The sequence below is a fragment of the Gracilinanus agilis genome, chromosome 4 (assembly GCF_016433145.1).
Source record: "Gracilinanus agilis isolate LMUSP501 chromosome 4, AgileGrace, whole genome shotgun sequence".
Classification (NCBI taxonomy): Eukaryota; Metazoa; Chordata; class Mammalia; order Didelphimorphia; family Didelphidae; genus Gracilinanus; species Gracilinanus agilis.
In genome coordinates, this window is record NC_058133.1 from 397,122,837 (window position 1) to 397,146,284 (window position 23,448).

The 23,448-nt window shown below is 36.3% G+C and overlaps 1 protein-coding gene across 1 annotated transcript in view; it reads right to left on the bottom strand.

Moving 5' to 3' along the window:
* NHSL1 (NHS like 1) overlaps positions 1 to 11,207 on the bottom strand; it is a 170,521-nt gene extending 159,314 nt beyond the window's left edge. The window contains exon 1 of the mRNA XM_044677118.1: positions 11,006 to 11,207. Coding sequence (XP_044533053.1) covers positions 11,006 to 11,207 — 202 coding nt within the window. The remainder of the gene's footprint in view (positions 1 to 11,005) is intronic.
* Between the last annotated feature and the right edge of the window lie 12,241 nt (positions 11,208 to 23,448).

The following is a 23,448-nucleotide window of genomic DNA, read 5'->3' on the forward strand; positions in this document are numbered from 1 at the left end:
TATAAGGATCAACAGAGTTAGAAGAACAGAAGAAATGGCATCTGGTTTATTTCTCTCTGGTTAAAGATCCAGAATGGGATACCTTTGGCACAGAACGAGGCTTATAATTCTTATTTTAATATTTCAAGGATCTGCAATTTTACACATCCAAGTACACACTCCTGTAGGTACAATGTTCTTAGGTAATGTTATGGATAAAGTGCAAAGCCTGAAGTTGGAAAAACACCTGAGTTCAAATCTGACCTTGAACACTAAGTACCTGTGTAACCTTGGGTGAGCCACTTTGCTTGTTTGCTTCAGTTTCCTCAACTGAAAAAAATGGGGATAGTCTCAGCACCTACCTCACCTGGCTGTTGTGAGGACAAAAAAGGAAGTAAAATTTGGAAAAGGTTTTTATGTGTCTTCTAGAGAGTAGGTACTGTTAAATGCTTTTTCCTTCTCCCCTTCCATCAAACCAGATTACGCCTTCCTATGCCTTAATATATTGTCTTGTTGAGTTTCTATGTCAAAAAAAATTTTTTTTAGCATTCTGCAGCCAACCTGGTGATGATCTACTCCAAATTTAGCTAGAGTGGCCTTGAAACTATACAGTCTATCACTAGCCCCATAATTAAAGTCTTTCTAGCCTTATAGGACCTGCCAGATCATGTGATCCTTTGGTATAATCTCCAAGAACCCAGCCTTACTTGGGCAGCACAATCAAAAAGTGAAGTAGGATTCTAGTAAGAGAATATAGGAGAGCCTAAAAAAAAGCAGCTGGTTGAAAAATTGTATGACTCTTGTTAAGTAAAAATTTGAACCAAACCAAAAGTCAAAGACACAATTATTGCAAACAGCTCTAGACTCCCCAAATAGTAGCTTCAAACCAAAGTACATTCCTCATACATAAACATATGTAAGATACTACTGATTATACATAAGTCTTTTAAGCCACATCCACAAAAGCAAATAGTGATCATTGTAAATGTTATCTTGAAACAGAAAGGCCAGGAATAGAAAAGACCATAATAGAGAGTTAGAGAGCAAAATTGTGAGCCTATAAAGAAAGATAATGTGGTTACATTAGAGTCCAAGAATGCTTTTCTTCAGATGTTTGTAGAATTGCCTCAATGACCACTGTGCCTTAAACCAAACTATCTGACTTCTCTACCACCATAACCCAGGAAACTCATCATGTGAAAATCTCATCGTCCACCAACATCAAATTAGCCTTTGTACCTATTCCCTAATAGTAACCTCTGCTCCTCTAGTTAGAGATAGTGCCATGAACTCCAGAAGTTCCATTTATGGAGAGAGCTTTGGACAAATATCTTCTCATTTCTAACTTGACAACATAACTCAGGATTTTCTGATTTTTGCACTATGCCCCTCTTCCTTATCCTCCTCACCCCATCTCCATTTTTTGGCTTCCTTTGGTGTGTTGTCTTCCCCCATTAGACTATAAGCCCTTTGAGGGCAAGGACTGTCTTTTTTTTATGTACATATGCCTAGCACTTGAAACTGTGTCTGACATATATTAAGCACTTAATGAATGTTCATCAACTCTTGGCTATAAGCTTCTGCCTGAAACAATGGACCAACTTGTTTACATCTATATTCTTCTGGTAATGTTCTATGCCCATCATGGAATATCATAGCATTCTAGCTATCCTAGGTCAATTACTTCAGATCATTTTTTAAAAAGTTTTATTTTCTAGAGATTTTTCCAGAAATTATGACCCTTTAAGTGGAGATGTTTATCTTGTTGCATATTTTTTCCTTATTCCTTACTTCTCCATTTGTGACATATATAATCATTACTAACTAAATTATAGACCAAGATTCTATTTTTTTAATAACTATTCTATGGGAAAGAGTTGGGAGAATGTCTTTAAATATAATCAACTCTCAATTGCTCAAATATTGATTATATAATTTTATGGACTACTCATTTTACTTAATCCTTTTCTTCTCTTTCTCATTATGGCTATTATACTTCTGGCCTCCTATAGTACAGGGGTATTTGTAACATAAGGCAGAAAAGCAAAATGAAAGAACTGGAACTCAAGTTAGTTCATTCTAGTATATCAGTATTATAGCCAAGTTATTGGAATCTGCATAAGAAGAGCAATCAGAAAAAGAATTTTTGTCCCAAATGAGGCATAATTTCAATTATAATGTTACTTTACCTATATTTAGTTTTTAAACCCATTAACTGAAGAGTTGATTATATGATAAAACATGACTTCTCTTTTCAGTGTCAAGAGAAACTATGATAATGATATATCCATTTTCCTTTACTTGAAAAAATGATGAAAACAAATTTAGGAGGTAAGAATAGTTTACATTTACATATCACAATTAAAAGTTAATTTCATGGGGCAGCTGGGTAGCTCAGTGGATTGAGAATCAGGCCTAGAGACAGGAGGTCCTAGGTTCAAGTCTGGTCTCAGACACTTCCCAGCTGTGTGACCCTGGGCAAGTCACTTGACCCCCATTGCCTACCCTTACCACTCTTCTGCCTTGGAGCCAATACATAGAAGTTAAGGGGTTAAAAAAAAGTTAATTTCATATATAATACTGCATTTGATTCTAACAGTCATGTAAAATAGGCAGAGCAAGGGTTATTATCCCTTTTTCCAGATAAGAAACCTGAGGGCAAGGAGTGAAATGCCTTGAAAATGGTTAGAAAAGAGCAAAATGTCAAGGGTTTATTCCAGGGCAATGGAAGCTGAGGGAAAAATATTCAGGAGGAAACAGGGACTAAAGTCAATTGTTGGCTTAAACATACTATCAATGTAAAAATCATGAAGTTATTTCACTTATACTTACTACGGGTTTGACTTTTCTTGATTTCCTATATAACTAAGGAAACAGCTGAGAGTCATTAACAATTCAGTAATCATTTTTTGCTAATAATTTAATAATTAATTAGGTAGCAGAGAAAGGAAATGAACTAAAGTTTTCTGACTTCTGTGTGTCCATCACTATTTTACACATTAATGCTGCTAACTTTCTTTAAGTTTCTTTTATTCAACACTCCTAGATTAATTAATATAGGTCTGGTTACAAAGAATCCATTCATCAAGTATCTACTGAATTGAATGTTAAGGACTAGAAGAATGTTACAAAATAATTCAAGATCACAGGATCATATATTTTGAGCTGGAAAAGATTTTACAACACTCGCTTCAACCTTCTCATCTTCTAGCTGAGGAAATCAGGACTTAAAGCATTTAAGCAGCTTGTCCAGGATCATACAGACAGTAAGGAGCAAAGATAGGGATCAGAAAAGCCCATCCTTCTCTTCCCAATTTCAGTCCTCTTTCTCCAGTATCCTATGGCTTAAGAAAAAGTTAGTTGAAAGTATAGACTTTCATTACAAGTTTTTATTACATTCTTTTCTATACCTTTCAACTAATATGACTTTACACTGCCTTTTATTATTTAATTTTTTTTCCTTTTTTGTCTTATCTCCTTACAAATGTAAGCTCCTTGAGGACAAGGACTGAACATTATACAAATAGTTCAAATTTGAGGATTTAGAACTCATTTGCAATTGAAACCTTATAAAATTGATAATTACCAATAAATGCGTATTTCATCTATATGAATTATGACAATAGTTATAGCCTCATCTTTTGGGAACCTTTGGGAACAGAAGACCATATGGTATAGAAAGGAAGAAAGATGAGGGTAGTTTTCTTGCATTTTCTGAGCACGGACCAACTCTAGGTAAAGTTTTGAAAAAGAAAATATTTAGTTTTTTCACCCACAACTCTCTTTCTATAGCCCTATCCCATTTCTCTTATTGCCTCTCTCCTCTCTAAACACTCATTGCTAATTATAATTTTGTAAAATCAAGTGCTATCTTTTCTTTGTTTGAGGAATGTAGGGGAAATATGTTTACTCTCAATAATAACTGGCATTTATATAGTACTTTAAGATATGTGATCATTTTATCTACATACTACCTAGGAGGTACTTGTTCTTATTATTATAATACTCATTAATCAGGAAACTCAGGAAGAAGTTAAGTCACTTGCTCAGAGTTTGAGGTTATATTTGAACTCAGGTATTCCCACTTCTGGGTTCAACATTCTATCCATGGTGCCATTTAGCTCCTTATATGCCATAGAATATATATGCATATACATTTTTATAGAAAGCTATATGAACAAACAAGTCCTTTTTAGGATTTTTGTGTATGAGAAGTTACTATTCCCCATCCCTAATAGGATCTGAGTGAGCATTTCACAAGTAGACTCCCAAAAAGGGGATAGGGGTGAGAAGAAAAACTGTAAGTATCTTTATAAAGCTTTTGATTCATCACCCAAGAGAACAACCCAAGGTCATTCTCCTAGGGATTGCCAGATAATTGACATACTTCCTGTGAATGTTCATTGTCCCTTGCTTTTGGTTTTCATCCAAAAAAAAAAAACAGCTGAGATCTTATACTTCTTCCAATAATAACTTTATAGATGAGTTTCCATCTGGTCCTAGAACTCTCCATAACACAGATTAAATTCTTCCTTATTCCCATTACTAGCCAACTTTGGGTAAACCAAAGAACATTTCAGTACCATTATTTCACTACCGTCAACCAATTGCTAAACTCCAAGCATCCTTTTCTTCATTACTCATCATCAGAGGGCACTGGAAAATAAGAGATTAGTTCTTAACACAGGTCAAAGATTTGACTTTTGCTATGAAAAGTGAGAAAGATGGAAAACCATTTTTGGAATCACTCTACTACTTCCAGTTTGTGGAACTAATACCTATTGCCCCAATATTGATCCAGATTTGAAGGTCTATAGCATCCCAGTTCCATCTCTAGTTGGTTATTTTTTTTAATCCCTTAATAAATATTCTTTGAATACTAAGTGTTACTTATGGGCTTTCTTTTCTCCTCACAAATATGGAAGGGATGCCACGTGACCACTCATTTGAAAAGATTTGCCACCAAATGAAGGAACTGAAATAGAAGAAATCAATCAAGGCTTCTCTTCATTTTGAAAGTCCTCCATGAAGCACTCATTCTAATTGTTCAAGTGAATGACTTTAATCACTTTTCCTATATTCATTGGCAATGTGTTACAGCTACTGACACCTAGCATATATTTTCTCTATGGCTCTTAGGTTGACAGTCAACTTTCATTCTTTAGAGACTATAGTATTCCATGATACAGCCACAGAGCACCAACAAAAGAAAAGTTATGTCTAAAAGATGGAACTTTTGTTTTAGGAGGAAACTTGGGATCATTAAAAAGAACTGTGCAATTTCACAAAGGCAACCCACTCCGTTCTCTTCCTCTTCAATTGCAGGACCAACTCATTGTCCATCAACTATCCAAGATACAACTTTTGATGGACCAAATCTATGGGCTGGCTTTCTAATTGCATATCATAGTGTAGAAGACAGGCACTCATTACTCTATGTAGTTTTTCCTGCATGGTGGATCATGCCAAACTCTTTAGTGATCACATAACTTATACAGGAAGGTCTACATTTTCTGGGGATTTAATGCAATCAGCAAAATATAATTTCAAATGATTATCTAAAGGACATCATCAGCTACAAGTAATCCCTCTTTCATTTGATCTCTACAAAAGATATCCTTGCTGAAGATGGCAAACACCTTTGGTGACCATGTCTCTACTTTATACCATGACTGGCTTGAACATGATGGTTAAGTTATCTGTGTTATATATTTGAAGGAGTTTTGCAGGATTTTAACAAGAATTTGTTTCATGCTTACTAACTGGACATGATTATAGCATAAGTGTGGAAGGCAAATTTTTGAAGAAAGGATTCAAAGATGGAGCTTTGCGCTATCAAATCCACCGTTTTCTTCTAAATCACCAATAAACATAAAGCATAGTGAAATCTTAAATTCGCTACAGATTCCAATCTTAAGTATAAAGATGCATACTGCTTTGAAATAATCATATTACAGCCTTCCTATTCCTATCTCATATTTACATCAAGGATTCCTTCAAGGCATATGTAGGAGTATTCTCATTAAAATGTGTAGAGATAGGCATTTAGCTAAGTAAATTAATATATGTAAATGATCTTTCAGTAGTGAGGCATTTTCACCAAAAACGTTGGTCTCCTTTTTCAAACACCTAGGGGAGGGATTCCTCAATGCTTTCTAAACTGTGTCTAGCTCAAACTCTAGCCTAAATTTCCTCTTTATATGTTTGGCCTTTGTTCAGCTACTTTTGTAATCTTGTTTTCCTTAGAGCTCAGTAGGTTGAGAGCCAAGCCTAGAGACAGGAGGTTCTAGATTCAAATCTGGTCTCAGATACCCTGTCATTGATGGAAAAAAGAATTCAGCCCCAGACACTTACTAGCTTTGTAACCATAAGCCTTGTTTGCCTCAGTTTCTTCATCTGCAAAATGAGCCAAAGAAAGAAATGGCAAAGCATTCAACTATTTTTTGCCAAGAAAATCCCAAATAGTCATGAAGAGTAGAGCACAACTGAAAAACAACTGAACAACACAGACATATTGACAGATCTTTTCATAGTGAATTTATAATTTTCAGAATTTCATGCAATATAACTAAGTAAAAAGTGGATTTAGGATATAATGGGGTGAGTTTGGAAGTGGATAGGTAGGTAGTGATAATGTAAGGAAAATAAACCACTAAGGAAATGAGCTATCTTTTTTTTTTTTTTTTGAGTATATCCCTTGCTCCAAAATAATCGATCAACTTCCTAAAATTCTTTATGCTTTCTTTTTATTTTAATTATTTTTAAACCCTTAACTTCTGTGTATTGGCTCCTTGGTGGAAGAGTGGTAAGGGTGGGCAATGGGGGTCAAGTGACTTGCCTAGGGTCACACAGCTGGGAAATGTCTGAGGCCGGATTTGAACCTGGGACCTCCCATCTCTAGGCCTGACTCTCAATCCACTGAGCTACTCAGCTGCCCCCTCTTTATGCTTTCTAAGGCTTATTTTCTTCCTTCTCTTTCTGAACCTGAAATCATCTAAAAACCCTAAGTTTTTCTATAGTGTATAGGGGTTAGGGGACAGTGAGCTTTTTTTATGTGGGGGAAGATTTTAAGTGCAATGTTTATAGTCATTACTTTTTTTCTAATGAAATGTTCTGCACATAGTAGGCCCTCAAAATTATTTGTTGAATGTAGGAAGAAAAAAAAGAAGAAATAAATAGTCTCAGCCTAGATACTCCAGCTCTACATAGAAAGCTTCACATTGTCTCACCTACTACATTATAAATTCCACTTTCCTTTACAGACACCTTATAAAACACTGCATGGTACACTGAACTTAATACTGAAGACAGACACTGATGCACACCCTTGATTTTTATTGCTAATGCAGTTGTAACATAATGTGCTAACACACTGGAGCATATCAGAATCTGATTTTTAAAAAAAGAATCTGATGGCTGATAGTTACTACTACCAAATTCTTTTTTTTTATCTTCCATCACAGTATAACAAAAAATGATAGAAGAAAGCCTAGAGACTTGCAGTGGTATAGTAACTAACACACTCAATATTAGCACTTAAATGTTAAGTGAGTATATGCCATTCAGTATCTTCTGCTTAAACTCACTTTCATGGACATAAAATGAACAAATGTGAATTATTAGAGTAAGAATTTCCAAAAAATGTTCCATTAGAAATTCTCTCAAATCTAATCCAAATTATATATATATAATCACCTTCTTTTCCTTCTCTAGTTTAAGGACAAGAAAAGTATTAAATAATGACATTTTGCATTTTTAAGTTTGCAGATTTCTTTCTTGAAAGCAACTCTATTAGGGGCAGTAAGGTGGCTCACTAGGTTGAAAGCCAGGCCTAAAGATGGGAGGTCCTGGGTTCAAACCTGGCCTCAGCCACTTCCTAGCTGTGTGACCCTGGGCAAGTCACTTAACCCCCATTGCCTAGCCCTTACCACTCTTCTGCCTTGGAACCAATAGGCAGTATTGATTCTAAAACATAAAGCAAGAGTTGTTTTTTTTTAATCTATTAAGAAGAGATAATGAAAATATCATTATTCCTCTTTCATAGAACATTAAACTGAGGCTTAGTGGTCATCTCTTTTAAGAATTTTAAAAAGAGGAACACCAGGTCACAAGACCTGGGTTCACATACTGCCTGTCACTTAATACCTGTCATCTCAAGTGAGTCACTTACCCTCTCTGGGACTCAGTTTGCTCTTCTGTAAAATGAGGGGATAGACCAACTGGTCTCTTCAAGTCCCCCCCCCCCAATGTTAAATCTATAGGCTTTTTGTAAAGCGTGGAGTGTCATATAAGTGATTGTTGATATCGAATTTTTTTTCTTAAATTTACATTCATAGAATTCAATAAAAGTATACCAGTCACACTATTACTGCCCATGCATGAGCAGCAGAGGAAACTATGAATTGTGGTTTGGCAACAAATCTGGAGCTGCAGTAGTCTCTGGGTAAAAGAGAAAAGGCCAAGAGGTCCTAGAGAGAAGCTCCCCCTCCACCCCTGGTACTAGGAGCCCCAATGGAGAAGACTGCATATAAGGTAATGATGTACACCAATATAACTACAAAGCTGGGTTTTGTGGGGGGAAGTTTCAGAATCTAGAATAAGTCAAACAAAAGTAAACAAATGTAAATAAGGGATGTGTCTGTGTACATATGTTGCAAGGGTTACTATGAGAGAAAGGAAATTATGTTCCTTTTAGGGAATACTACTTTAGCAACTTCCTAGCCGCAACCCCACAACCTTAAATGCCCATGGGGCATTAATTAGCCCTCTGTGTGTGGACCTCAGTTAGGTCAATCAATAAACATTTATTAAGCACCTAGTATTTGCCAGGCACTGTGCTAAGTGATGGAGATACAAAGAAAGGCAAAGGACAATCAATCCTTACTTTCAAGGAGCTCACTGTAACCTTCATTTAGTACCGACATGCTCCAACTATACCCCATCTGCAATTTTTCTCAAATATTTTTCTTCATTTTCTTTAAGCATAAACAAATGTCAAAACTATAGCTCTCCAAATGAACATAGAGTTGCAAGACCCTTCACAGAGGCAGTAAATCAAAGCCAAGAGCCGAATTTTTTATGTAGGAACTTTTTAAATGGGAGTAGATGTCCTGAGTTTTGTTCTTAAGAGTTAACTTTTCAAGAAAATCAATTTCCTACATCAAAAATGCTTGCACCTCATAAAGCCTAAAGGTTTCTAGAAGCCACCAAAATGCAAGCACTGTAATAACAAGTTTTTTTAGTCTTCATTCATTAACTGTACTCCTTAGTTGTAGGAATAAAGGATGCAATCTTTTGTACAGTGATGTTTAACTACCCAAACAAGTCCTCCCCCTTCCTGTGCTCTTGACAATCGCTTCGTTATGTTTTATAAGTGAAGTGTGCGGTATTTGTTTAATTTCAAGTGAAATTAACACATACCAGACCAGCAGAATCTCTTTCTCCTTGAACACAGCTACTCTTATAAAAGCTCTTATCAAAATTCTAAAATGTAATTTTAAATGATCTTTATCATTTATTCAACAGTTACTTTAAAAAGAAAAGACTAAAATCAACTTTATAAAGGAAAAAAACCATTCAGGACTTTGCCAGTTACATCCTCTAGCTTCCACATCACTGCTGAATACACCAGTTTAATGTTTTTGCTACAAAGGTTACAACCCAATCATTACTGAAACCACCATGGTTTATTCCTAAATTGGAAAAAGCAAAAATTCACATCCTGGCTCTTGTCAGGAAAGAAAAATGCAAATGTTATTCCATTGTCTGTCCTTTATCATACAGCACTTTGGAATGAGGCTTTTCATTTTAAGCTCTCATCTACTGACCACAGTTGGCTGTCCAGGTATGAAACAAGACAACTTCAAGGTTCACAATCAGTCCCTCGTGTATGTTATTAAATGTTAAGACCACAATTTAATTGAAAATGAGCTACTAGCTTAATACCTGTTCAGTCTTACAATATATACTGAGGGGCTAAATTTAAGAAGCTCTTCCAGCTCCCATCCCTCAGCCTCAATGACACAAACATACAGACATGAATTAAGCAAAGTTTGTTTCCTCGCATTTATTCTATTTTGTGTTTCCAAAAGATTGAGAGAACAGGTTAATAAAAGGTTCTGACATGGAAGAAAGCCATTGTGAAAAGAATGTGATAAGCAAGGCAACACAGTCATGCGGAATGCCTGAACTAGGCTCCTTTGTCAGAGTGACACAGTGCTCCCAGACCGTGCTGAGCCCTACACAGAAAGGAGAGACCATTTTAGAACTTGGGCATTCAGTCCCTTTCAGAAAGTCCTTAACCATAGTTGAGTGAAATCTTAGAAATTCTAAACAAAAAAAAAATGGGGATATTTATTAATATTGAATTATGTCCCAAGTTTCCAGCTAGAAGATTACTATTTTCCACACATTGAGGAAGGTAAGCATATGGTCTAATCCAGGAAAAAGAACATAAAACTGGTACCAGGAAAAGAACTTCATTCTAATCCCTTGATTCCAGTTTCCTTCTGAATGAGAATCCTGAGGCCAAGTCCCTTTATCACTACACAGCTAGTTTTTCTCAATTCTATATACTATCATCTGTTTAATTTGTATCTCGAAGGACTGCAATAAGAACTGATGAAAATGTATATAACTCAATGGATATCTCCTTATAAGGAAGACGCCATAATAGTACAAGGTAAGCTACGACTGCTGTGAATTCTCAAAATGCATTATTCTAGAAAAAAAGCTTTCCTCCTTAATCCCTATCCTTATTACTTGAATAAGATTGTAGTGGTCCTGTGCTATTTAATATTCCACAAATGTGGACTTGGAAGGGACAAGTGAAGATGAAGGGGAGGAACGATTTTTTTTTCCTTAGGAGGACAAGAGGTCAAGCTTGTTGGAAGTAAATTATTTTGACATATAAGCAGATGCCATTGAACTAAACCATCTGAAGAGATATATAAGACAAAGATGATAAAGTTAAATTATTGTCATAAACAAAAGAATCTAAATAACAAATCCAAAATAAAGCAGTCACCTTTTCTGTGCTGAGTTCTGTAGATCCAATTTTCATCATCATCTTCTACCTGCTGCCCACATATTGAGAGCTCCCCATCACTGCGAAACAACCTCTTTGTCTGCTTGGACAAGGAGGAGAAATTTATCCAGCTTACAGCACGTGAGAGAGAACCTGAGTTTGGCTTGAGTCTGAAGGAACCTGAAGCACATTCCTTTTTCATCTTCTTTACATCAGAATATACTGTACACAAAAATCAGCCCTAACAAAAAGCTCTCTTTCAAAAAGTGGCTCCTGGTCCTTTAACAAAATGCTCTCCTCACCTTCCCACCAGTTAAGCAATATTCAGTGCAAAATCCAAAAGGGTTACTTCTGGCCATTCCTTTAAAAGAATGAGAGGAGGGAGTGGGAGGCAGAGTCTGAAAGGGGCATCCAGAAAAAAGAGTAAAGAGCAACACTGTGTTTGAACTAGTCACACTTTGGTACTCGGTCACAAAGTTGATGCAATCTTCCCAAGTCCTCTCCCTCAAGGATGTTACGTCCACAGCCAAATACAACAGAAAAAAAGCAAAACAATCCAAATGAAGCAGGATCTTGGTTTCAGATAAACTTGTTAGGACTCTGTGCAGTAAAGCCCCAAAGCACCCCCATTTGCTCCTTGTGCACCTAGCCTCCAAGACTGTAATCTTACTCCTCTCCCAGGCATCTTTCTCCCCCAGGGACTGAAATCCAGCCGGCTGTTGCATAAGGAAGTAACTCCTCCTTGCTCTGGGGAATAAAGACTCAGTTTTAACTTAGGGTGCCGGCTTGCTGATCTCCCACAAAGGCAATAGTTCTCCCACCCAAACAGGTTACTGGAGAAAAATCAAAGTGCTCCGTCCGTTCCTTCCTTCGCACTGGTACAACTCAATCATCGACCCTCCCACTTGTCCTCTCTCCTAGTCCTCCTTCCCCTCTATGCAAAGGAGGGGATCCACAGAAGGGCTCTACAAACAATAAAACAGGCTGCGTGGCTATTGCTTGGATTACAGAGGAAGCACTAGAGTGGAATATGATAGGCTCTCTCACATACTAAAGGCATGGCATTGGAGGCTGAAATCTCCGCCTTTCCTCAGCCAATGTCTCAGCACCAGAGCAAACTTCTGAACTCCCTCCTCGAGGGCTGAGAAAATGCAAGCGTCTCTGGAAACTACTAATTCCTAAACAGCAAAATCAGAAATGAATGAATTTCTCATCAGACTTCGGGAAATACTGCTGACAATGCAGGATTTCTAGGCGTAATTTTAATGATTTCTATCACAGAGACTCATGGGTTTCTGATTTAATAAACAAATACGGTATGGATGTGTGACCACTAGCTGACATGGCATCACCTGAGGGCATCAATTCAAGTCACTGTATTTCAAACAAGGCTTGATAGCTGTTAGGTCACTCAGGGCAGGGGGTGGCAAAAGCGTTCATCAGCCTGTCCAGTCCTGTCTGGCTAACACTCCCTGAAACCTGAGTGCAAAAAGCAAAGGGAGGACCATCAACATTCTTCCATTCCTTTCCTTAAGAGATAACTAAGACAGGGGTAAATTGGAATCCTGGGTCACCAGCCCCCAGCCACCCAGAGTTCTAAATGGTCACATCGCCCTGAATTAATACCACGTGTCCATGTTGGCACTACTGAACTACAACCTCCTATTTCCATCATAGATCCCAGTCTCCCAAGACCAGGGCAATAATAGTGAATGCAGAACTGACCTGTAGCAGCATTAACTCATGGTCAACATACGATCATGAAGAAGAACATGGAAATATGCCTCCATCTCTTATTTGCTGACTTGGGAGACAAAGGAAGTAGAAACAGAAATATGGTTTAATTTATGAGTTGATTAGTCTGGCCAAAGTGCTTTTTCTCCCCCTCTTTTTAATCTTGGTTACAAGGGATGGCTCTCTGTGTGGGAGAAGAGATGGATATACTGGGCTACGAAGGTCACGTAAAAACAAATCAATAAAAATTTTTAAAAGAAAAAAAAAAAAGGATGATAGCCTACATGTCCTTTCTGCTAGAAGAGCCAATAGCACTTTTCATATTTTGTCCTAGGTCAACACCCCCTTTGCACACTGAGATTTTTTGTAGTAGCACAGATTGCAGTCAAGGGAACATTAAAAGGCAGTAATGAGCTCAGTCTTATTTGTTTTCTTTGCACATCACTAATGAAAACAAAAGTATAGATGAAAAATGGATCTGGGAAAGTAAGCAGGGGTTTTGCATCATATACCTACTCTAGTTCTGTGAGATTTTAAGCAAACAAACACTCTTCAGGCTTCCTAGAAAATGAATGTTGAGGAAGCCATTCGTCACACTAAGCAATGCTCCAAGAAACTGCTAGCTGGAAAATAATTTTTAGTTAAACCATTTTGATAGAACAACAGCTTCATTTTAATAATTTTAAGCTAAAAAGTGGCACAGGTCATAGAATCACAAGCTCATAGAAACTTAGAAGTGGGGGAGATATTAGAGATCAATAATCTTCTGCAGAGGTCTTTAAACTTTTGGGTACATGGACCCTTTTGACAGTTTGGTGAAACCCATGGACCCATTTCTCAGAATATTATTTTTAAATATTTAATTAATATAATTAACATTTTCTTTTCAAGTTCATAGACCTCCTGAAATCTATCATTAAAGGCTGAAGTGAAGCATATTAAGACCCCTTTCCCTAATATAGTCTCCTCATTTTACAGAGGAGAAAACAGGCTCAGAGAAGGAACTGACTTGCCAAAGGTCACACAGCAAATAGCAAAAAAAGATAATCCAAATCTCATGAGATTCATACATAGGAAATCATTACTCTAAGAATAACAAAATGCCAGTACCATATACAAAAGTGCTTCTTTAAGGAATATCTATGATAACTAGTAGCACTAACATATAAAATATCTTTTATTATTAAATAAAGAGAATTGGACTGGTAAACTTTGTTTTTCCACTTGTGGTAATAGAGTTGTGCCAATCCATCCAAATTCTCTTACCACTGTCTCAACACACACAAAGAAGAGAGTTGGTTGGGGTAAAGTCTATAGTTTCTGATGATGAGAATAGACCTAGGTGACTGACATAGTAATTAAAGCATGACCTGGAACCTCATTAGTATTGTATATGCTGGCTTTAAAAACTATGTTTTCATTTTCCAAGAAATCAGAGTTTATTTGAACAAAGAGAACGAATTCTTCATTTTTAAATTACTAATTATCGAGCTATATATTATATAAAATGGAAAAAGTATAACTTAAGTCAATTTTGCTACAAGCTAATAGTAGTTACTTACATATGAAGGAAAAGATATTTTATCAGGTAAGCTAGTCTTTTTTTTTTTAAACCTTTAGCTTCTGTTTTAGAATCTACACTAAGTATATATTCCAAATTGAAAAAAAAATTAAGGGCTAGGCATGTGGGGTTAAGGAACTTGTCCAGGGTCAAACAGCTAGAAAATATCTGAGGCTATATTGGAACCCAGGATCTCCATCTCTAAAATTGAATTCCTATCCACTGAGCTACCTAATTACCCCTTAGGTGAGCTATTTCTAACCCCCCAATTACATGGAAAATCAAAAGTTGTATGCTTTGAAATGAATTTAAATTTTCAATTAAGAACTGGAATGACCTCCAGAAATTGATGCAGAGTGAAAGGAGCAGATCCAGGAGAACATTATACACAGAGACTGATACTCTGTGGTACAATCAATTGTAATGGGCTTCTCTACTAGCAGCAATGCAAAAATCCAGAGCAAGGCTGAGGGACTTATGAGAAAGAAAACTAGGCACATTCAGAGGAAGAGCTGTGGGAGCAGAAACACTGAAGAAAAACAACTGCTTGAACACAAAGGCTTATGGGGATATTATTGGGGATGTAGACACTAAATGATAACTCTAGTCCAACAATCAATAATATGGAATTAGGTCTTAATCAGTGATACATGTAAAACCCAGTGGATTTGTGTGTTGGCTAAGGGGGGTTGGGGGGCTTGGGAGAGAGGAAAAGAATATGAAACATGTAACCATGGGAAAATATTCAATATAAAAAAATTTAAATAAATTTTCAACTAAATTCAAAAAATATTTTATAAAGTGCTTACTATATTATAAAGTACCAGAGATATAGGGAGAGGTGGGGGACACTGAAACCATTTCTCCACTATATGAGGCAAAGCAAAGCTATCATTCTGGTAGGAAGGAGGCAAATGGTAGGCAGATAAATTAAGATACTGATCCTGTAATTTTCAAAATAAATCAATTCTCAATGACACATGTAAAACCTAATGGAATTGCGCATTGGCAATGGGAGGGGGTGGGAGGAGGAGAGAGAAAGAACATGAATTGTGTAACTATGGAAAATTTTTCTTAATAAGATGAGAAAGAAAGAAAGAAAGGAAGGAAGGAAGGAAGGAAGGAAGGAAGGAAGGAAGGAAGGAAGGGATAAATCAATTCTTTCAGAATGAGAATGAAAATATATTCTAAAATTCAGGGACCTCCACTAAAATACAGTATCTCAAAGGCCCTATACAATCTGACTCCAGTCAAACTTTCCAGCTTTCTCATATACTTCTCACCCTCAAGTACAGAAAGATTCAACCAAACTGAACTAGTTACCATTTCCAAAACATATTTCTTATTTTTCTGGCCCCATTCCCATCCCAGTGACTCTGCTCTGCTTCCTTGTTCCTGTAATGCTCTCCTACTGTACCTTCAAAAAGTTTCAAATGCTATCTCCTTCCTGATCTTCAAAATAGCCAGAAGGGCTTTTGCCCTCTGTGAATGCAAATATAACCTTATTCATACCTTACTCATAGAGTGATAACATACTCTTTAATACTGTAGTTATTTGTGTTCATGTGGCTTTCCTCGCTAGAACAAGCAGTTCTTGAGGATCACAGCCTTGTCTTTTATAGCCGTTTCCAAGTACCCAACAGAGTGATGTAATCAAAGCAATACACATAAATTATAAATTATAAATACATGAAAATTATAATGGACAATTATATATTAAGTGAATGAAAGGTTAAGGAACAAAAAATAAAGGAATTGAAATATTGGTTATATATCATATATATCAGTATCTTAGTACCAAAAGAAGTCATAAACTCTGTTCACATATATAAATATAACATATGTAAGCATATATATTACGTATCTGTACATGATAGGCCAGTCTTATATGGGACCAACATATTAAGAGAGGGAAGCTGGGTGGCTCAGAGGATTGAGAGCAAAGTCTAGAGATGAGAGGTCCTGGGTTCAAATGTAGCCTCAGATCCTAGCTGGGTGACCCTGGGCAAGTCACTTAACTCCCATTGTCTAGCCCAGGGGTCAGCAACATATGGCTCTCAAGCCATATCTGGCTCTTTTGAGGGCCAGATATGGCTCTTTCTGCAGGAGCCATAAAGTCGATTTTTTTTTCAGGTGCTGTTACAGGAGCGCGCACTGTTAGCACTGTACGGCTCTCACGAAATTACATTTTAAAAAATGTGGCATTTATGGCTCTCACGGCCAAAAAGGTTGCCGACCCCTGGTCTAGCCCTTACTGCTGTTCTGCCTTGGAACCAAGTAACAGGTTTTTTTTAAATATTAAGAGTAATTAAGAACTAGTAAAAAGTCAACAAATCTGAAAGGAGTTCATTATGAATAGAATGGATTGTACTTACCTTCCAGTAATCCCAGGAAATAAAATAATACTTAATACAGATTTAGACTATAAGAATTTGGCTTTGATGAGTTAGAAAAGTAAAATATAGAACTACTTGAATGAAGGTTTGTTTAACTGACTCATCTCAAGTTAGTGGTAATAATTTTAATGGCTCTCAATTGATCTATTTATTAAGCAAGGGTCCATAGATCTTTTAACAAAGTAGCTAATGTCACAAGATTTTAGAAGCTGAATTGGATGGAAACTCAAAGGCTGCCTAGGCCAACTCATACCTGAACAAGAATCCTTTCTACAGCATATGTGACAAGTGGTCATCCAGCCTTTGCTTTGAAAACCTTCACTGTCACAAACCAATAGACAGAACCCATTCTAATGTGGGAATAGAATTAAGCATTCTCTCTTTTTTTAAACTCTTACCTTTTGACTTAGAATCAAAACTAAGTTTGGGTTCCAAGGAAGAAGAGTGGCAAGAGCTAAGCAATTGGGATTAAGTGACTTGCACAGCTTCATACAGAGAATAGTATTAATTATTAGGAAATTTCCCCTACATCAAGACTAAATTTACTTCTTTACAATTTTGAACCAGTGCTTTCAGTTCTAAAAACCCAATCCCACTTCCATAAAACAGGTTTTCAAATACTGAAAAGACAGAAAGCATCATACCCCTACCCAAGTAGGCTTCTGACCAGTTTAACAGTGCTTTCAAATAGCTCAGGGACCCTTCATCATCCAAGTTACCCTTTTCTCTAGGATCTCCAATTTAATCAATATCCTTTCTCAAACATGGCTCTAAAAAAGGAATTAAATGTTGTTTAAAGTAGGCTATTAAGTGATTACCATCTCCCTAGTCCTGGATAGTATGCCAATGAAAGTAAGTTTAAGTTAGCTTTCTTGGATGCCAGATCACTCCTGACTCATAAGGAGTTTGCAAATTTACTGAAACCCTAGGCTGTTCATCAGATAAGCTGCTATCTAGTCATACTTTCCCCCATAGTCTGGAATTGATTTTTCCAATACAAGGGTAAGAATTTGTATTTTTCTCAATTAAATTTCATTTTTACACATGTATTCCAAAATTCTACCCTACCAAGGCCATTTTGCATGTGAAGTCTATTCATAGCTTTATGTTAACATTAATTCCATTATCCAAGTCATAGATAAAAAATGTTAAACAGCCCACCATGAAACAAGAGATCATTACTAGGACACTAATAGGGACCTCCTTCCAAACTAATAGTAAACCGTTAGTGGTTACTTTTTGAGTTTGTTCATTCAGCAAGTTTCATTCAAATTCATCTATTATCTAGTCCACAAGAAGAGCTTAAGGGATTGTCAAAAGATTTGCTAAAAATCCTTGCAAGATGTTCTCTCCAGCATTACTCAATCTACTACTTTAGTGATCCCATCAGAAAAAAACAGATAACCAAAATTAGAAGGAAAGCAACAAACTGGGAGAATTTTTTTATAACAAAACTCTCTAAAAGAAGTTTAATTTCCCAACTATATAAGGAACTAAGTCAAATTTATAAAAAAAATCACACCATTCCCCAATCAACAAATGGTCAAGTGACATGAATAGGCAGTTTTCACATGATGAAATCAAAATTATCAATAAGCACATGAAAAAGTGTTCAAAATCCCTCCTGATTAGAGAAATGCAAATTAAAACAACTCTGAGGTACCACCTCACACCTAGCAGACTGGCCAATATGACAGTAAATGAAAGTAATAAATGTTGGAGAGGATGTGGCAAAATTGGGACATTAATGCATTGCTGGTGGAGTTGTGAATTGGTCCAACCATTTTGGAGGGCAATTTGGAATTATGCCCAAAGGGTTTTAAAAGAATGCTGCCCCTTTGACCCAGCCATACCACTGCTGGATTTGTACCCCAAAGAGATAATAAGGAAAAAGACTCGTACAAAAATATTTATAGCCTCACTCTTTGTGATGGCAAAAAATTGGAAATGGAGGGATACCCTTTGATTAGGGAATGGCTGAACAAATTGTGGTATCTATTGGTGATGAAATAATATTGTGCTCAAAGGAATTATGAACTGGAGGAATTCCATGTGAACTGGAATTACCTGCAGGAATTGATCCAGAGCGAAAGGAGCAGAACCAGGAGAACCTTATACACAGAGACGGACACACTGTGGCATAATTGGCTATAATAGACTTTTCCACTAGTAGCAATGCAATGACCCAGGACAATCCAGAGGAACTTATGAGAAAGAATGCTAACCACATCCAGAGAAAGAACTGTGGAGCAGAAATGCAAAAGAAAAACATATGATCAATCATGTAGTTCAACAGGAATATGATTATGGTTTTAATGTTAAAAGATCAGTCTACTGCAAATATGAATAACATGGAAATAGTTTTTGAACAATGTTACATGTATAACTCAGTGGAACTGCTTGTCAGCTTCAGGAGCGGGGAGAAAAGGGCAGGAATCATGAGTCATGTAACCATGGAAAATTTTTCTAAATTAAAAAAAGGTGGGGAGAGAAAAAGAAAAAAAAAGTAAAAGAATTAGTTTGGTGGGACTTTATCTAAGTGAAGCTAGACTAGCTCTTTGTGATCATGCTTCCTTCTCAGGTAGTCACTATCTATGCATTTAAAAAAAAAAAGATTGGGGTATATTGACTTTTCTTTAATCTTTCTGTATCTTTGGCTTTCCCCACACTCTTCCACAGGACCAAGAGTCCAACTCCCTTATTTTTTAGATGAGGAAACTGAGACAGAGAAGTTAAGTGGATCAAACAGCTATTATCTAAGGCAGTATCTGAACTCTGATCTTCTTGTCTCTAAATCCAAATACCTATCCATAGCTGCCTTTTTCAAAGGTCACTCCTGGTAGATTGGCCATGATGCTCATCCATTCTTTCAGTACTCTAGGATGTAATTTATCTAGGCCTGAAGACAAACTCATCAGTAGTATGTAGGTGCTGGTCTATTACTATCTGTACACTTATCTACCAACTGCCTATTATCCTTCCCTCCTCCTGGTCCCTTCCAAGTAGTAATTATTTTATTTGGTAGAGAAAACAGAAGCAAACTCTATCCTCATCTAATCACATTATTTATTATTGGGCAAGGGAATGTTCCAAAATAAATATTCCAGATACAAAGCTAATCCCTTCACACATGTCTGATAAAAAAAAAAAAAAAAAAAAAAAAAAAAAAAAAAAACAACTTTCCTGTATATTTGCCTTCCTTTTAAAACAAAGAATATTGAACTTCTTGATGATATAATCATAACAAACAACTTTTATGTTTTTGTTGTTATTTCATCATTTTCAGTCATGTCCAACTCTTTATTACCCCATTTGAGGTTTTTGTGGCAGATATTTAAGTGGGTTGCCATTTCCTTCTCCACCTCATTTTACAGTTGAGGAAACTAAGGCAAACAGGATTAAGTGACCTGCCCAGGGGTCACACAGCTAATGTCTGAGGCCAGATTTGAACTCAGAATGATGAGTTTTCCTGCCTCCAGGCCCAGTACTCTATCCACTGTGCCACATAGCTCCCACATAGTTAACTTTTTAGTTTTTCTGTCTCTTTTTTGACCAGTAAGCAGCTGGCTATTAATTATATGATTCTGGCTCTATACTCCTTTTCATTTACCCATTGACCCACTAACTTATGCTTCTTAATTCACTATGGTCTGGAAAAATAAGTGACCAAAGGACAGCTAAGTGGCTCAGTGGATAGAGAACCAGGCCTGGAGACTGGAGGTCTTGGGTTCAAATCTGGCCTCAGAAACTTCCTAGCTGTGTGACCCTGGGCAAGTCATAATTCCAATTGCCTAGCCCTTACCTCTCTTTTGCCTTGGAATAGATACTTAGTATCAATTCTTTCTCTTTTTTATTCTTAGTATCACTTCTAAGACAGAAGGTAAGGGTTTTTTAAAAAGAAAATGTGGCCAAAAAAATGTAATGGGAATAAAATAAAAGCCAATAAGACTGTGCATGAGGGCCTTTAAAGTAAACAACTTATTTGTATAGCACTTGACCATTGACTTGACTTTGTAATGTGCCTTACTCACAATCCTGTGAGATAGCTAACAAAATATTGATGTCCTTTTGAGATGAAGAAAAAGTCTCGGGGAGGTTAAGTAACTTATCCATGGCCTGTTCCTATAAGTGTTGAAAGTAGGAATCAAATACAAATCTCCTGGCTCCAAGTCCAACTCTCTTTCTACCATACGATGGAGTGAAATACTGCAAGGACTTTAAGACAATTATTTAAGGTGATTTTTTTATCTTTCCCCCTTACATTTGGCTTTGGGAGCACAAGGAGTTAGGATGCTTGAAGACTTAACTGCAGATAAATGAAGCATTACTATATGTAGTTTATTAAATTTCCTTTAAGTTTGCTGTCTGTTTTTGTTTTTGTTTTGTTTTTTTTAGGCTCTTGGTATAGAGAATTATGTTTTCAAAATCAAGAGGATAATGGGAAATTAACTTGGATGGCTGTGGGAAGCAATCTGCTAAGAGAAGAGAAAAAGGTCAAGCACCAACAGTTCTGATCTCCAGATCCACAAAACAGCACAGTCACCCTCCATTTACTCTTTTTCCTTGTCCCTACTCACTCAGACAAGTAAAAATTGAATTGAGAAGTCTAAAATTAGATATGGAGAAAAATGTGAGATGGAGAAAGGCAGAAAAAGAGAAATAAGAGAGAAAATACTCATCCTACACTATGCCACTGGGACGAGATAGGAAGCAGCTAGCTAGGCACTATATCAGATTACCAAATGAATCAAGGAAGCAGAGCAAAGTGACCTTTGGCTCCTGGGACACAGTACAGTGGGTGCCCCAACTGTCATCTTCTGTAAATAATTTACGAGGCAGATTTAAATGGAAATGAGGTCACACACATACACCAGGAATAAAAAAGGCTTTTTACAATGTCCAAAAGTGAATAGTTTAAACCAGATATAAAAAACATAGAACCAAGGCATAGATCTGTGCACATGAGTATGTGTGGGTATGCATGTGTACACACAGACACACACAGACACAGACACACATACACACACATCAGACTGAGAATGAAATGTTAAGAAATTAAAGCATTTCTTTCTAGGAAGATATACTTTGGCATAAGAATGTCAGAAAACCAAGTACTTTCTATTGATATTTCATTTTGTTTTTTGATACAAAGATCAAAAGAAAACTATACTATAAGCATGACTATAAAACTTTTGATATCTTCACGTCTGGAAATATTCTTGCACATAACTGCTCTTTTCCAAATTAGCTACATAATTGTCATGAGGTAATTTGATACATAAGTAATATGGCAATATATTGTTGCTCTCAATCCCCAGAGGCTAAACACATTTTTAAAGGTGAAAACAGCCAATCTGCCATGTTAGAAACTAATGTAGTAGAAAAATAAGTACTTCTTACCAGATGATTTAGTAAATATTGGATCAATGGAAATGCTAACGGTGCTCCAACTTTTCCAAAAACAAGTCCCCATTCTCCATGACTATTTAAGACTAATAGCAAGGTAAGGTACCTACATGAGGTCTCCATGTAGTTATGTAAACCATTTATAAGGCCTAAAATAGACATCTTCTTTTTCTCGACCAGTTAAAAATCTTTCAAGGTTCCATTCAGGTGTTATCTTTTGCCTGAATCAACTGAATGAAAGGGATTTATCCCTCCTTAAATCATCCAAGACAAGGAAAACAAGAACAATATAGACACCACTAAATTCAAGTCAATATACGAATCTTTGGGGATGGAATTAATGATTAGGAAACAATGGAAATTACAGATAAATATACAATCAGTTATAATTTTTTATTTCATTGATTGATTTTTGAATAGTTTGAGCTTATAGGTTCACTTTCTTTTTTATGCAAATGACAATAATAATTTAAAACATATATTGATAATTGACTATATATAGTGCTTTTAAGTTTTGCAAAGTGCTTTATAAATATTATCTCATTTGTTCATATATTTGCATACCTATACATGTCAAGAGAAGTAAAAAGAAATTTATACTTTAAAGAATATTTCTTCAAGTACTTTAAATAATTTCTTTGGCCCATATCAAACTCTACCTTGTATTCTACTAATCTGTATACATTTGGAATGTATTCTTTTTCATCTTTCATCACATGGACCTCCAACATCATAATGGACTTAGTGTCAAAATATTCAATCCCTGTTCCAGCCTGTGTCCATGCTACATGCTACAATAAATAATGTGTCCAAATCCAGCACAATTAAATTTGGAGAGACTTATCACCAGAAGTGCTGGTCATCAGATAAACAATTTTAAAATAGACAAAATCTGAATTTGATATACAGAGGTGACCATTTCATTTAGATAGAAATAAAAACATTAAAATTTTATAATCTATGATAGGATTATTTAGCTCGAAGGAACAAAGGACTACTTACTGGTAAGTGTCAAAATTTTGCTAGTTTAGGGATAGCTAGAGGGCTCAGTTGATAGAAAGCTAGACCTACGAGGTTCAAATCTGGCCTCAGATACTTCCTCCATGCTCAAGTCATGCAACCCCAATTGCCTAGTCCTTACAGCTCTTCCGTCTTGGAATCAATATAAAGTTTTGATTCTAAGATTGAAGATAAGTGGTTTGTTTTTTTAAAGTTTTGCCAATTTGGGATCATACCTTCATTTTCCTTGACATTATTTGACATCTGGATGACACAATAATTAGAGTGTTGGACATGAAGTCAAGAAGACCTGAATCCAACTTCTGCTTCAGACTCTACTAGTTGTA